This window comes from Phascolarctos cinereus, unplaced genomic scaffold (assembly GCF_003287225.1).
Source record: "Phascolarctos cinereus isolate Bilbo 61053 unplaced genomic scaffold, phaCin_HiC Scaffold_2;HRSCAF=192, whole genome shotgun sequence".
NCBI lineage: Eukaryota > Metazoa > Chordata > Mammalia > Diprotodontia > Phascolarctidae > Phascolarctos > Phascolarctos cinereus.
The window spans coordinates 185,275,316-185,291,046 of NW_027555625.1; the positions used below are offsets into that span (position 1 = coordinate 185,275,316).

General features: G+C 36.6%; 1 protein-coding gene across 2 annotated transcripts in view; it reads right to left on the reverse strand.

Moving 5' to 3' along the window:
- DLGAP2 (DLG associated protein 2) overlaps positions 1-15,731 on the reverse strand; it is a 1,185,476-nt gene that overhangs the window by 1,078,538 nt on the left and 91,207 nt on the right. Inside the window, exon 1 of one of the 2 annotated variants that reach the window (XM_020973016.2) lies at positions 855-937. The exons of the other annotated variant lie outside the window; for it this stretch is intronic. Coding sequence (XP_020828675.1) covers positions 855-869 — 15 coding nt within the window. The 5' untranslated portion in view covers positions 870-937. Of the gene's footprint in view, positions 1-854; positions 938-15,731 lie in introns of those variants that run through there. 2 annotated transcript variants of the gene reach the window in all.

A 15,731-nucleotide genomic window follows, 5' to 3' on the forward strand; every position in this document is an offset into this window, starting at 1 on the left:
GCAGCAACAAAAGCCCACTTAAGGCTGAACAGAAACTATATATCCTCATTTTGTTGTTCTCCCCTAAATAACCATAAACTGAAATGTGTGTATGTTTGTACACCCATACACAAAATGAAGCTCATTATATAGCTTATTTGTGGATTTCTTAAATAGAATTCTATACTCCTTTCACTTTAAAAACAAATGAGTGAAATATTTCATATATTTCCTCAAACCACACAACACTCTAAAAATGATTTGATTTGGTTCTTAGCCATGTAGTCTTTAATTATCTCAGGAACCACAAGATTTTTTTCCCTATTTGTGGCCCTTTTTATTCTCCTTCTAAATGCTGCTATTGGATATAATGATAATAATAGCTGGCATTTATGCAGCACTTTAAGGCTTACATATTTTATCTCATTTGGTTCTCACCTGTGAGGTAGACACTGCATACATTATCCCTATTATCCCATTTTACAGATGGGGAAATTGAAGTTAAAGGAGATTACTTTCCTGTAGGTGCATAGCTATCAGACATATGATTTAAATTCACATCTTCCTGACTCTAGTCTAGCAATCTGACCACTACACCATGAAAATTCAGTTCTCTCATTTTTCATTTCCAATGTATCATAGAGCCAAAGGGGATTTAAGAGATCACCTAGTCCAACCCTCCTTTTCTCTTTTTGCAGATGAGGCAAAGAAGAATCAAGTGATTTGCCCGGCATCAAGCAGGGCATAAATAACAAAGTCAGGATGTGAACCCAGCACCCTTCCCATTGCACCACACTGCCTCCTACTTTAGAAGGCATTTTCTTCAAATGACAAAGACCATGACAATCAAATGCAGAGGGTGGTTGAAACGGTACCTGTGAAGTCCCCATTGTGTCTGAGCAGGGTGACCGCCAGGTATGGGCTTTCACCAGCAACCGCAGTAGGTGGCCTTGCAGTACTTACAGCAGAGCTCCAGAGGATGAGAAACCCTAAGATGAGGAATGGATAGAAATGGGGAAAATGATAAAAGAAAAAAAAAGGTAAACATCCTCCCCTAAAGGAGAAAAAATATCATGTGGAAATAAAGGAACAAAATCAAAATCATGGGTCCAAGCAAGAGTTAATTTCACCAAGCACAGAAATTTTGCATGGATTAGGTGAGTAGAATGAATAATTAGGCATCAAAGATGGCCCTAAGGTTCAGGATACTATACAATGTATAATATGCATACATTATATAATATCTAACTGTATGGTATATAAAACATGACATGCATTACCATTGATGTGCCATCTCAAAAATTACTCCAAAGGAATCCTAATATTTAAAGCTGGAAGAGACCTTAGCATTCATTTAGCATAACTCCATTTTAAAGCCCAGGAAAGTGAGACCCAAATAAGTGAAATGATTTGTCCAGTATAATAATAACAGCCATCATGTATATAGAGCTGAGAGACTTACATGGACATCCATGACCTTTTTTTAAAAACTGTTTTAATGACTGAATTTTAAGATCATTGATTTCCTGACTGTGAATGGGAGCCATGACACATAAAAAAATGTTAAGAACCCTTGATTTAGAATTTCAGAGTATGCAGAGCACTTATTATATCTTATCTCTTTTGACCTTTCACAATAACTCTGGCAGATAAGGGTACTACAAGCAGTAATACACCCATTTTCCAGACGAAGAAATTAAGAATTAGAGAGACTAAGTAAATTGAGTAACAGAGGAGAGTTTTATAGTCAGGTCCCTCCAGGCTCTATATCTAGCACTTTCACAACATCATGCCATTGCACATAAATAAATAATAGGCAACAGAGCCTTTTAATTACAAATCCTGGGCTCTTTCCATTAAAAAAGAATGAACCAATTTTAGCATTTCATTGAAAATGGTTAACATTCTCAGAAATAAACAACACCCCCCAAAAAAATAAAATAAAATAAAAAATGTAAAGTTTAGAAAATTGAGGGTTTTTTAACTTCATAAACATACTAGTAAGAGGAAGCCTGCATTATTGAGAGTCAATAAGATCTGGGTTCAAATCCTACCCCTGACATATAATGTTTGAGGGATCCTGGGCAATTCTGGTAATTCTGAAACAAAGAAGACATACTGATCTACATTTTGAAAAAAAAAAAAAGAAGTTTCCTCACCTTGAATTGCATACACCAATGAAATTAAAAGCCTAAAAAACAAATCTGCTAGTATAGAAAACCATTATAGAATCACTCCTAATATTTTGCAGAACCAAAATTAAAGAAGTAGCCAGCATTTTTTTTTCTTTTATCCAAGACCAAAAAGCATTCTAGATAGGGATAAGGTATTAAATTTAACTTAGTCCATTATACCTGTTTCACATGTCAATTAAAAATCTAAAGGAAAACATCCAGGCCTATGAATAAAGAGACCCAAATTCAAGTGTTAACTCTATTAATAACTTACTGTGTAACCTTAGGTAGATGAGTTAAAGTAAACATTAAAGATCACTCTAGTTCTAAAATTTTGATTCTCAAGTTTTCATATTATCACTAAAATTCTATTTCACTACCAAAAAAATTACTCAAATATCCTTACGTGTATTGTAGGCATGAATATTTCCACATTTTCAAAGCTAATCAGGAGTAGATGGAAATCCAGCTGCTTTTATTTTAACAAACTCACTTGTAATTTTTTAGAAGGAAAGGGAAAAATAAATTATGTGTAGTATCTAGATTAGAACTCAAAAATTAGTCTTCATTATACAACTGTCAAGAACCTTTAAAAAGTCTCAATTTTACTGTTTTAATAGAAACTTTACCAATTGTTTTTCTTTACCTCTTATGTTCTAATTCTCCCAAAAAAAGGAATACTTCAGTAACAAGGAGATGTTAACCCTATCTCCAACAAGTTTCATCTAAGAGAAGGTAAGAAAGTAGAAAAATAACATGCAAAAATCTAAATTAATCTTGATTAGGTTTTTTCATTTAACAATTTTAAAAGGTAAAAAGTATAGTAGAAATAAAACTATTTCTTCACTCAGGTTTTATTTAGAGGTTTGTTATTCATTAGGGAAACCTCAAGATGAGTGATGAAGTGTTCTTGCATGAGTATCCTACAAGCCATTTCTAATCTAACCACTATTTTTTTATCTTCTTTTCCAATTTTTCAAAAAAAAAGTCATGAGCATTCTCTAGGCCTTGCCAGATAAATAATTATGTATTAAGATTACCTAATATCTTTTTTGATCCCTTATCGGATTAGTAAAGGAGAAATTCTAGGATTCTTTTGGTAGAATAAAAAAGTACTTAGTACCTTCCAATTGATATCAAGTTAAGAATAAGTTCTACTTTAACTGAGAAAATGTATTGGCAAAGAATATTTAAGCATTTTTTCTGAATTTAAACATGACTACCATTTAGTAAATGTTGACAAATTATATATAATATATACATATACACATATATAAACACAAACATATATGTATAGGTATATATGTATTATTTATATAGATGCACATATGCTTTATCTATGGTACTTAGTCATTCCTCTCTTTCCCTGCTCTGCTTGATCTTGGTCGAAAAAAGCATTGGCCTAAGTGTATGTATACCTAACATTTACTACAGAGCACAGCTCTTTTTCTTGGACTAAACTGAGTACCAGCATAGGCTATGCTAACAGGCTTGGTTGATTTAAATAATCCCAAGCATGCAACCTTAACCAGAAATTTTTGCACCTGGGGCAAATGCAGCAAATCTAGCCAAAGGCAAGTAGCATGAAACTTGCTCTCAGTTGAGGTGGAGAGTAGGATATACTATGCTGAGGAGTAGGGAGAGGCATATATTTCAAGATACTAGCCTGAGGCTGTGATTGGTCTGCCACCAAGATGCCAGGAGAAGAAAGTAGGGCAGGGAATGTTCATTCCAGACTGGTACTGGGGAGCTTCCTATTTTAACTACTTGTTTTAACTACCTAGATCAAGGGTACTTACCCTTTGTGTTTCATAGAACCCCCTGTAGGTCTAGTGTAGACTACAGATCCCTTCTCAGAATAAAATCTTTAAATAAACTAAATAAAATACGTTTAGGATGACCAAGGAAACTAAAGGTTTGTAAAAAATGAAGACATAAATTTTTTTTTCCAATCTAAGTTCACGGAACTCCTGAAATCTATCTATAGACCCCTTGAGGGTCCATGGACACCAAATTATAAGCCCCTGATCCAAATATCTTTCCAAAGGTCCTAAACTATAGTTGGTGGACCATCCTTGAGCAAGGAGCTTAGCTGAAAGCTATGGCATCCATGAGTGGACTTAATCTCCTAAATTCATTAAAGAATTAGCTCAGATAAAGAGTTTCAGAAAAATGAGACAATAAAAAATGGATAGGAGAGAGGTAAAAAATGGTTACTAATAACATTTGACTAAAAAGCCTTCATATGTATCAGTTGTGCTTAGCCTCTGTTGTCATTGGCCATTTAGTAGAAAAGTGGTCATTTTTAATCCAGACATTTGAGCTAGCTAGTCTTATCTCATTAAAAAAAGGCAGGAAATCTGCTCTATATAAATAAAGCCCTACTTAATCATCTTCATCCAAAGGAACAAGTCTGGTCTGCAAACTAGAAAGATAAATATATTTGAGCAATTGAAGGGGCTAGATGAGGATTAAATGCTTACATTCTAACATGGTGTCAAGGGACAATTTTGCCTTCAGAATCTTCATGTATTCAAGGGTCAAAAAAGTTATTAAGTCAGACATCAGAGTCTGGGAGTGAGTTTCAGCTATTTTATTGGTATTAAGAAATGCAAATGGAGGGAGAAAAGGAAAATGAAGAGAGAAGAGAATTTACTATTTTGCATAAATGGAATGCTTAAGAAAAAAAGAGTATACAAACACGGAGAAAAGGTGGGAGGAGGTAGTAGATATTTCATAAGCATTCTTGTATGAACTGGATAAAGGAGGGTTGAACAAATATACAAAAACAAAGTGGTGTAGAAATTATAAAACAACAGAAAAACTGTCCGGGAAAGGCAAAACTGGTATAAAAAAGGAAAAATAAAGGAGGGGAGGAATGGTCACAAGCAAGACAAACTTTAATAAGGATTGATAGCAAAAGAAAATATGAAAAAGAAGTAAAGTAACATCAGTATATAGCCTTGATGGAGACAAAAGAGGAACAGACACAATTTCAGTTATAGATTACTGATGACTATCAGATTTTTCTCTTTCTCTACGCTATTCTGTTCCATAAAGAAGGGTTAGGGAAAAAAAGAGCAATAAATAAATATTAAAGAATGCAATGGAAAAAAACACAGTGAATAACCATATTAGTGAATATTAATTAGATGAATCTATATATAAAATAGAAAACATTAACAGAATAATTAGAAAGAAAAATCTAACATGATTATAAGAAACACACTTGGAACAAATATTCACACGGAATTAAAATGAGGGGCTAGAGCAGAAGTGATTATGCTTCATGAGAATTCAAAGAAGCATGGATGAGGGCAGCTAGGTGGTACAGTGGATAGAGCACCGGCCCAGAAGTCAGGAGGGACCTGAGTTCAAATCCCGCCTCAGACCAAACACTTGACATTTACTAGCTGTGTGATCCTGGGCAAGTCACTTAACCCCAATTGCCTAAAAATAAATAAAGACAAAGAAGCACGGATGGTAATCAGGATCTCAGACAAGGCAACAGTTAAAATAGACAAGCAAGGAAACTCCATTACATTTAAAAGCATCATAAATAATAAAATAATATCAATACTTAACCTAGGAGAGGCAGGATGGTGTAGTAGAGAGCTGCCCTTAAATCCAGGAAGACTTGGGTTCAAGTCTTTCTACTAACACATCCTGGTTGTGTGACTAAGCAAATCATTTAATGTCTCAGAGCTATAAGGCCTGGATCCCTGGGATATGAGAGGAAGTCAAAGCAACATTAAAAATAAAAGATGTACCAAAAAAAAAGTCTTTTTCCTCCATTATCAAAATAATTAGAGAATGGAAAATTGAAACAAATCTAAGGGTCTACTACACATCAATCACATTGTCAAAGATAACCTGAAAAAAGAAATGACAATCATTGGTTGTGGGAAGACAGACACACTAATACAATTGGCAGGGCTGTAAATTGGTCCAGACATTCTGAAAATCAATTTGGAAAAAGTCACTAAGCTGTGAACAAGCCCTTGACCCAGTGATACAAATACCAAGCTATATCCCCAAAAAGATTAAAGAAAGTGGTAAAGGATCTATATGTACAAAAATATTTATATCAACACTGTATCATAGCAAAGACCTAGAAACACAGGGTGTGCCCATCAACTGAGGAATGGCTAAACAAATTATGATATATACATGTAATGGAATATTATTGACACATAAGAAATGACAAAAGGGACAAATGCAGAGAAACCTGAAAAAAGCTGTATGAAATAATACAAGGTGAAGTGAGCAGAATAAGAAGAATAATTTATATAATGATCAGAAAAATGTAAATTAAAACAACTGTGAAAAATTTTAAAACTCTGATCAATGCAATGACTAGTCTTAACACCAGAAGACTGTGTCTCCTCACACTTGGAGGAGGGGTAATAAAATATAAGTGCAGAATGACACATGTTTTCAAACGTGACTGATCCAAATTTGCTTTACTTGACTACTTATTTGTCAGAAGGGAGGGCAATGAGGCAGTGATGATAATAACAGCAAACAAACAAGCAAACAAAAAACCTATAAAGAACATTAATGAAACATTTAATATATAAAACAAAAAGCAATTTCAGAAAGCAACATAAAAAAGTAGGGCAATGTTGGCACTTCACATTTTTTAAAAGCTAAATGAAATAGATTTATGTTTTCATATCAATACTTTTTTCTGGCCTTCATATAGGTAATTATTCATGGTTTTCATGATTTTCTAGTTCATAAATTAAAAACAATAGCAATAATACTTATTTGGTATATGCCAGAACTTTCTCAAACTGCTATAACAATTTATTCCTTATCAGGGCAAAGGATATTGCCAGAATGAACCTAGAAATCATTGCTAGACATTGTGAAGATCTGGGCAGGAAGCAAGAATGTGGAGACACAGGTGCTATTTTCTGCTGATTGAAGGCAGTGGCCCTGGAAGAGAAGTAGACTTGTAAAGTGAAAAGCTGGTTAAAGAGATTTTGTCTGAGAATGGGTTAAAGATTTCTGGACAGACTGAACACACAAAAATTATGGCTTTTGGCCATGAATGGAATAAGGCTAATAAGAGCTGGTGAAAAAAAAAGTCTATATTTGCTTGGAGTCTTGTGAATTAAGAGGATTTTATACTGAAAATGCAGGGAAAAGAAGGAAACTGCCTTTGGCATATTTACTAAGCTACACACCACAAAGAACACTAGCTACAACATAGAAAGAGTTGTATAGAAACTCAGTAATCATGGGAGACAAAATCCAAGAGAGGAGCCAGCAATAAAAACCTATTGTCTTAGATGTCTATACACAAATGCACAAAGCAGAGATTTAAAAGGCAGCAGGTGGGGGAGAAGACTAAAATCCTAATTCAGGCATACATATTTGATTGCAAAGATTCCACAAAGGCTTAGTGGGATAGATTTCATGATTGGAATGTGAGTCTGGAAGAGAATATCTTATTCAAAACTAACAAAATAGATGAACTAGCAATGATGGGTTAGCACTGCATATTGAACAGCTATATGCGTGTGAGTAAATCCAGGTACCAAACAGTGATCCATAGTAAAGAACATTTGGGTGAAAAATCAACAGTAAAACATATTGTAGCAGTATTTGCATAGGCAAATGACCTACACAGAAAGGAAAAAATAGGTCATTTGTAGAAATTGGATTTTTTTAACTTAAAAGAAGACTTTGATGATGATACATGCAACATAATATACATCTTCAAATGTCTTAAGAGCTACCATTTATAAGAGGGCAGAGTCTAGCGGGCAGAACTTGGAGTAATAAGGCAAAGTTGCAAAGAAACAGATATCAGTTTGATAAAAGAAAAAGACAGTTTTTAAGAGCTCTCCAAAGTAGCTATTTCAGAAAGACCGAAGGTTTTCCAAGTGAAGGCTGGATTTGGCAATGGACATAATTAGAGGCAATTCGGTGATTTGTAAGCCCCTTAAGGAAAGACATTATTTTGGTTTTGTATCCCCAGCACTTAACAGAGTATCTTCCACATAATAGATATTTAATCGATTGTTGAACTGAATTTTTGCTCAGGTATGAGTTTAACATGATGGCATCTGAGGTTTCTTCCAATTCTGAGATTCTAGAAAGGTAGTAACATTCAGTAGAAAGAGCACTGGATTTGAAATCAAAGAACTTGATTTTGAATCCAGGACCCCCAGACTGTCACTTAAACTCTCCTGAGTCTCAGTTTATTCGTCTGTAAAATAATAGACTATGTTGCTAGACTATATAAAATAATAGACTATAATGCTAGACTATACATGTGTATATATATACAGATATATGGAGAGAGACAGACAGACAGAGAGAGAGGCAGAAGGGTTAGCTTTGTGTGACTTTGAGAGATAGTGGAGGATAGAAGGACCTGGCATGCTATGATCCACGGGGTCACGAGGAGTAGGACATGACTGAACCACTGCACAATAAAAAGTTTTGTGTTTATTTCAGAGAAAGGATGGTAGGTAAGAATTTAGAAATCTGCTTCCCCTTTCCCATATAAACCTGGGCAAGAAGTGAAGTGAAGGCAGTGGTTGTCAAAAACTGCCTCATGGAACCAGCCCAGACTGACAACAGCAACCCTTACCTGTGGTACCCCAGAAATAATAACTCACACTCAAGTTGTACTTCAGAATATGCAGAGCACTGTCTAAGAATTCTGTGAGGTAGATATAAGTGTCATTACCCCAATTTTACAGATAAGGAAGCCAAGTCTCAAAGAAATTAAATGGCTTGTCCAGGTCACACAGCTGGTAAGTATCAGAGGCAGGATTTGAACTCAGATCTCAAGACTCCCAGTCTAGCACTCTATCCACTACATTGCCTTTGTATCATCCTGTATCATAGGTACATCTCATTTAACATCCAGACTAGTCTGATTGAATGAATCAGTGTTATGCCAAGTCCGAGGATTACAGTGGGATTAAAATAAGATTATATAATTCATTCACATCCTATGTCACATATATTTTATAGTGAGAGCCCACCAACAGAAAGAGTGCCTAGAAATGATGGGATATCTAGAAGCTATCATTTGCTTAGAATACCAGTTCCCATGGGCACCTGTTATTACACATTGAGGGATCCTTGCATGGCCCGAATTATCTCTACAATTCAACAATACTTCCTTTATTCCGGATTAAGCAAGCACTCCTCTGATAAAATTTTCAAAATTATAACCAAACATGCCCAAACCACAGGAAGTTAGTCCCAAAACTGCATTAAAGTATTATTAAACACAATAAATATCTCAAATGGGAATTATCCTATAGACATATGTTATTATAGCATTATAATCACTATTCGATTCTGAATGAACTCTTTTTGGTAATTTTACCCTGAATATCAAAATAAAAGATTATACTTCTCAGATACCTTTCAGAATATTGAATTCATCTACCCTTTCTATCTCATAATCTTGTATACCTACAGAAGGATGCTTAGTGACATTTCAATAAATCCCCTCTAATGCCTAATAACATATATAATTTGACAAACCAGCAATCTCATTAAAGTGGATACTCTCTCCAAATATAGACAGTAATCTGTACTTGCTTGCCCATCCTATGAGTATAGAATGATTTCAATTCCACATTTGTTGATCTGGTGATTTTGTATAAAATGTCTACCATTATAAATTTTAATTGAACATTTCTTAAAATATCAGTGAATTTTCATTATCAATATAATAGCATTCATTTGCATGATTGCCTGTCTTTATTTAATGATCCTCTCCCTCTTATCCACATGATCTCTCTTCCTCTTAACTCAGTTACCCTTTTTAAATTGCTCATGACTCAGTGGTAGAAAAGCAGCTGTAGCTGACAGCTGGTGGGCAGTGAAGCAGGTGAGTGTCAAAGGAAACAGAAAAGTCAGCAAAGAAGAGAAGTGACTGGAAAGTTTTCTGTATGACCGTAGGCATTGCCTTCTTTACTAAAGCCATCCTAATGCCTCTTTATGGTATGCAGGTGACTCTGGGTCATCAAAGACCATGCCAGCTGAGTGCAAAAACTGGCAAGTAATACCAAGCTAAAAGACTTCAAGACAGACCTAATGACAAACTGCCTGCCTGTTTTCTGACAACCAACTTCAATAGTTTTGGAGATATCCTTCACCAGGTTTGACAAAGGGAATGAAAAGTTTGGCCTCAAAAGCCTAGGGGACTATCTACTGAGTCATACATAGGTTGCAACCTGCATAGGATATTTATAATAGTAGATGGTACCTATATTGAAGAAATCATAGATCCTTAAAATGTTTCTAGGTGGCACAGTGCACAGAAAGCCAAATCTGGAGTAAGGAAGACCTGAGTTCCAATCTGACCTTCGACACTTAGCAGCTGTGTGACCCTGGGCAAGTCACTAAACCTCCCTTTGCCTCATAAAAGCACCTACCTTCCAGGGTTGTTGTGAGGATCAGATAAGATAATAACTGTAAAGTACCTAGCATATAGTAAGCAATATACGAATGTTGGCTATTATTAGCTATTATGCTCCCCACCATCCTTTATGATTAATCTTCAATTGAAATACCTGGGAAATTGCCCAGGTTTGCAACCCTGACATCATCTTTGACCCTTTCTTCTCCTTCACCATCCATATCTAATGAATTTCAAAACCCTCACTTAATCTTTCTCACTGGACTAGCAACTCTGTGGCTATTCATCTCTACTCATTACCTCTAGTTCTCTCAGTCTATTCTAAACCCTTTGCACCAGGCTTCCAATCTTAGCATTCAACTGAAACTATTCTCTACAAGATTAACAATGATCTCTTACTTGCCAAATTTAATGACCTTTGCTTGATCCTCATCATTCTTGACCATCTTTCTGATTCAATCTGTTACCAAATCTTATTTCTACCTTCACAACATCTCTCATATGCCTCCTTCCCTCCACCGGCACAGTCATCACCCTAGTTCATGTTCTCATTACCTCTTGCCTGGACTACTGCAGTAGCCCTCTTTTCCCATTCCAATCGATCTTTAACTCAGATACCAAAGTGATTTATCTAAATTACAAGTCCACCCATGTCACCCCTCTCTCGAATTCTCATGCATCCTTATTGGTTCCGATATCAAATAGAAAGATTTTACAAATAAATCTCTTTCCAAACTGGTCTGTTACTACCTTTCCAGTCTTGTTATACTTTAATTTCCTTCACATACTACCATCGAGCTATACTGACCTACTTGCTGCTCCTTGCATTCCATCTCAATACTTTATGCTGAATGCACCCTGTGCCTACAATGCTCTCCTTTTCACCTCTATTTCTTACCACCCCTGGCTTCCTCAAGATCCGGATCCAATCTCACATTCTTCAGAAAGCACTTTGTTGTTCATTGGATTGAGTGCTGGGCCTGGGGTCAGGAACACCAGAGTTCAATCCAGCTTCAGATGCTCACTAGTTGTGTGACCCTGGGAAAGTCACTTAACCTGGTTGCCTCAGGGTCTTCAATTGTAAAATGGGGATAATAATAAAGCCTACTTCACAGGGTTGTAGTGAGGATCAAAGGAGATAATATTTGTAAAGCACTTTGCACAAGGCCTGGCACATAATAGATGCTTAACAAATACTTGTTCTCTCCCCTTTCCAGTCCCCCTCTCCCAACTGCTAGTATCTTTCCCTCTTAGTTTGTTTACATAATTTTTATGTACAGAGCTATTCACCTGTCTTCTCTGCTATTGAAATGTGAGCTCTTCCAGGGCAGGGTCTGTCATTGCCTTTCTTTGTAAGCCCAGTGCTTAACATGATGCCTGGCAGTCCTAATAAATGCTTTTTATTGATTGTAAATTCATATTGTGTTTATTCCCAAATTCTCCATTTTAGTCAAACTAGTCTACTACCATTTTTCCTAAACTCAACAATCCATCTCTGCTTTCAAAACTTTCTACAGTCAAATTCCAATGTCTAGAATTCATTCCCTCTTTAACTCCTCTTCTTTGAAGAAAATTAGGATTCTAAACATAGCTTAGGTGTCAACTCCTACCCCACGTCTTTCCTGATCTCCCCAGCTTGTAATGTTCTCTCTACTTCTGGAAATTATTTTGCACTTCTTTGTCTGTTACATCTCAGTAGAATGTGAACTCCTTGAAGTAAGGGGCTATTTCATTTTTTGCAACTGAAACGTGTAGTGCAGTGCCTGGCTCATTTAACTGTGACCAAACAAAGAATTCACATAGGCCAATGCAAATCACAATCATCTAAGATAGTAGATAAATCCTACGTAGTTGTCGCAGGCATAGAAAGCTTAAGTGGCTTTTACAGCTTCACATAGCAAAATCAATGACATTATTTGAACGCTGGTCTTCCTGACTCCCAACCTGGAACCTTATCCAATATGCCAGGCTGCCTCTGTGTCTTACATATAATAGGCAATGAATAAATGTTGCTCAAATTGAATTCAGCCTAAGTCCATTTTCACTTCCTAAAATCCCATCTCTCAAGGCCTAGCTCAAAGGCCACCTCCCCAAAGAAGCCTTTCCTAACCACATCAGCCATAAGCAATCTGTATTCTTGGAATTCTTGCATCACTTTGATAGACAGAATCACATTCTGTCTTATTCTGTACCTTTCTTATCTCCCACACTAAATTATAAACTCAAAGACAGAGATGCTGTCAGAATTCTGTGTATCCCTCCACAGTGTCTAGGTGGAGCACCTAGGTGGCACAGTAGATAGAATTGAGGGTCTGGAGTCAGGAAGACCTGAATTCAAATCTAGCCTCAGACACTTACTAGCTGTGTGACTCTTCGCAAGTCGAGTTACCCTGTTTATCTCAGTTCCTCATATGTAAATGAGCTAAAGAAGGAAATGGCATACCACTGAAGGATCTTTGCCAAAACAATAACGACAACAACAAACCTCCAAATGGAGTCAGGAAGACTTGGACACAACTGAAAATAATTAAACAAAACACAGCATCTAGGACAGTGTTAGGACATATTAAGCACCTGTTGCTGTCTGGAGGTTGAGACCCCCTCAAGGACTGGAATACAGGATGAGGTCATCTGGAATGAATTCACAGACTCGAGCATTCTCTGAGTCAAGTTGGCAAAGATTTATTGTTACGCTATATAGCAGGCAAGGATTCTTAAGGAAGCTGCGACCTTAGAGGGGTACAGTTAAAGTTTATATAAGATAAAATATAATAAAACATGTGCCAAATATGCTAACTAGGTGATTCAAGGCAGGATTAGGGAGGGGTCAGTTGTTAAAGGAACATGCACTTTTTGTATCTACTGCTTAGGCGTTTTACCCAGAGTTCACTAGGAAAAGCCCACAAGTCGGGCCACACGGAGGTGCAGTTTTAGACCTACTATGTCACTAAGCTAACTATCAGTCAGGGGTAACCAGGAGTTGTCCAGTCTGCCACCAGTCAATGTCTTGTTTGACAAGATGGATGTAGGGAGTATAGTATGTCTTAGGTATAGAATACATGTAAAGAGGAGTCCAGGATGTAGATAATGAGGTAGGGCAGCAGTATAGATAGTCCAGTGGGTAAGAATATCTTTATGACCCAGTGCAAAGCCAGTTCAAACTAATAATTCCTTCAGGTGCTGTTTGTAACTGCACCAAAGAAAGAGATAAGGGTCTTGCTGGGGCCCACTCATGAGTAATTGGTAGGCACAGTGTCCTTGGATTGGAGAGAAACTGCCAGGGACAGTGTTTCTGAGGCTAGGGATAAATATGGTCATGGAACTGGGGTTTCAGTACAAGCACCCAAGCACCCTGTCACACCCAATCAATTTGTTAAATTAGGAGTTTTACCACAGGCATAAATAACTATGCAAATATGCAAATTGCATGGTCTCTTTATTGATAGTTGCCCTGCAGTGACTGTTTATGGAAAACAAAAAAACCATTTAAGCCTGGCTTGAACCAGGTTTACGAACCAAATAATGATAGTAAACTAGGAAACAAAATTAACTAATTTAAGAAGCTAGAGGGGCAGCTAGGTGGCGCAGTGACTAGAGCTCTGGCCTTGGAGTCAGGAGGACCCGAGTTCAAATTTAGCCTCAGACACTTAACACTTGCTAGTTGTGTAACCTTAAGCAACTCACTTAACCCTGATCGCCTCAGCCAAAAAAAAAAAAAGCTAGAGAAAACAAATTGCAACTGATATTTGATTAATCACATGGCTACTTACAAATCTCTATTCCCATCCTCAAAAAAAAAAAACCAACTCTGTTCTTTTGCATATAGTAGGCACTCAGTGCAGTTTGCAACTGACTCAAACAATGAACCGAATCCAGACCAGACTAGAAAATAATATTATACTTTTGGAATCGATGTTAAGAATGAAAATACAATATGTTTAGCAAACAAAGAGGATAGAAAATGGCAACATGACATGTTTCATAAAGACAGATTGTAAAAAAGCAATTCAAGTGCAATGACGTTTCATTTGCAGAGCAGAGCTGAATTAAAAACAACGGACAGGAAAATAGCAATGTGTGAAATCAGATTATTAGAGGATTAAGCATTTTTCTAGAATTCATATTTGCAAGTGTTCTATAATCATTTTATTAACATTAGCATAAAATGTGTAATGGTGTGTACAAGAGGAGTAACAGTCTTCTTGCTTAGTCCTTTCATTAATGACCAAAAAGACAATAAACAGCAATTTAGTAAAAAAGTTACATTTTAAACAACCAAGTACTGCAAGAGAAGAAAAATTGGAAGGACAGAAGAGGGAGGATAAGAGAGATACATTTGGAATTAATGCAAAGCACATACATTCAATGGGAAAAAGCACTAATGCCTTAAAGAGTAGTAATGCAAACTGCAAATTGATAAACTAGAAAGGAGTCTGGAATTCAATAGGGCAACAGAAAGGGCCAATAAAATGTCTGGGCCAGCTATAGGAAAAGGAGTCATCAAATTGCCAGAGTGTGTGTGATTATACCTGGCAAGTGCCTGCAATCATTTTTGGCTACCTCATTACCAACGAAGATTTAAACCAAAAAGCAGGCATGAAGCAAAAGAAAAAGAACAATCAGAAAGATACATGTTCCCCTGAGAGACTAAGAGTCAGACTAGAACATATGTAGCTCCTACACATAGTTTCTTTGAGCACTGAGTAAGAGCAGGATAACCACCTGATGGGTCACTGAAAGTGGTCCAAATGGTATGTCAACAAATAATAATTGGAATATGAAAGGAAGTTCTAAGAAAATTAAGATGCTGTCCTGAGCTGATTTGTTAATTAGTCAAATAAGGAATTGCTCTCAAAAAGAAACAGTGAGTACACTTACTGCTAAAGATACACAAGACGGAAAAGTACTACATATTTGATGGCACGTAATTGGCTCAGGACTTGTACTTGAGATAGGCCTTAGGGTTTGACTTTTAAAGAAACACTGCCCTTTACTCACATTCTGTAGCCTGTCCTGGGTACAAACATGTTAAGATTTCGGGGCCCATTTACCCACAGCGTCTGTGGTAGGCAGATTCCTTGGATTCAGCATCCAGGGAGCACTCCTAGTCCTCAGATTTCTGGATACACCCCTCCTTGGGCTTGGGATTTCTTCCCGGAGTCTACTTTCACTTCCCTAGA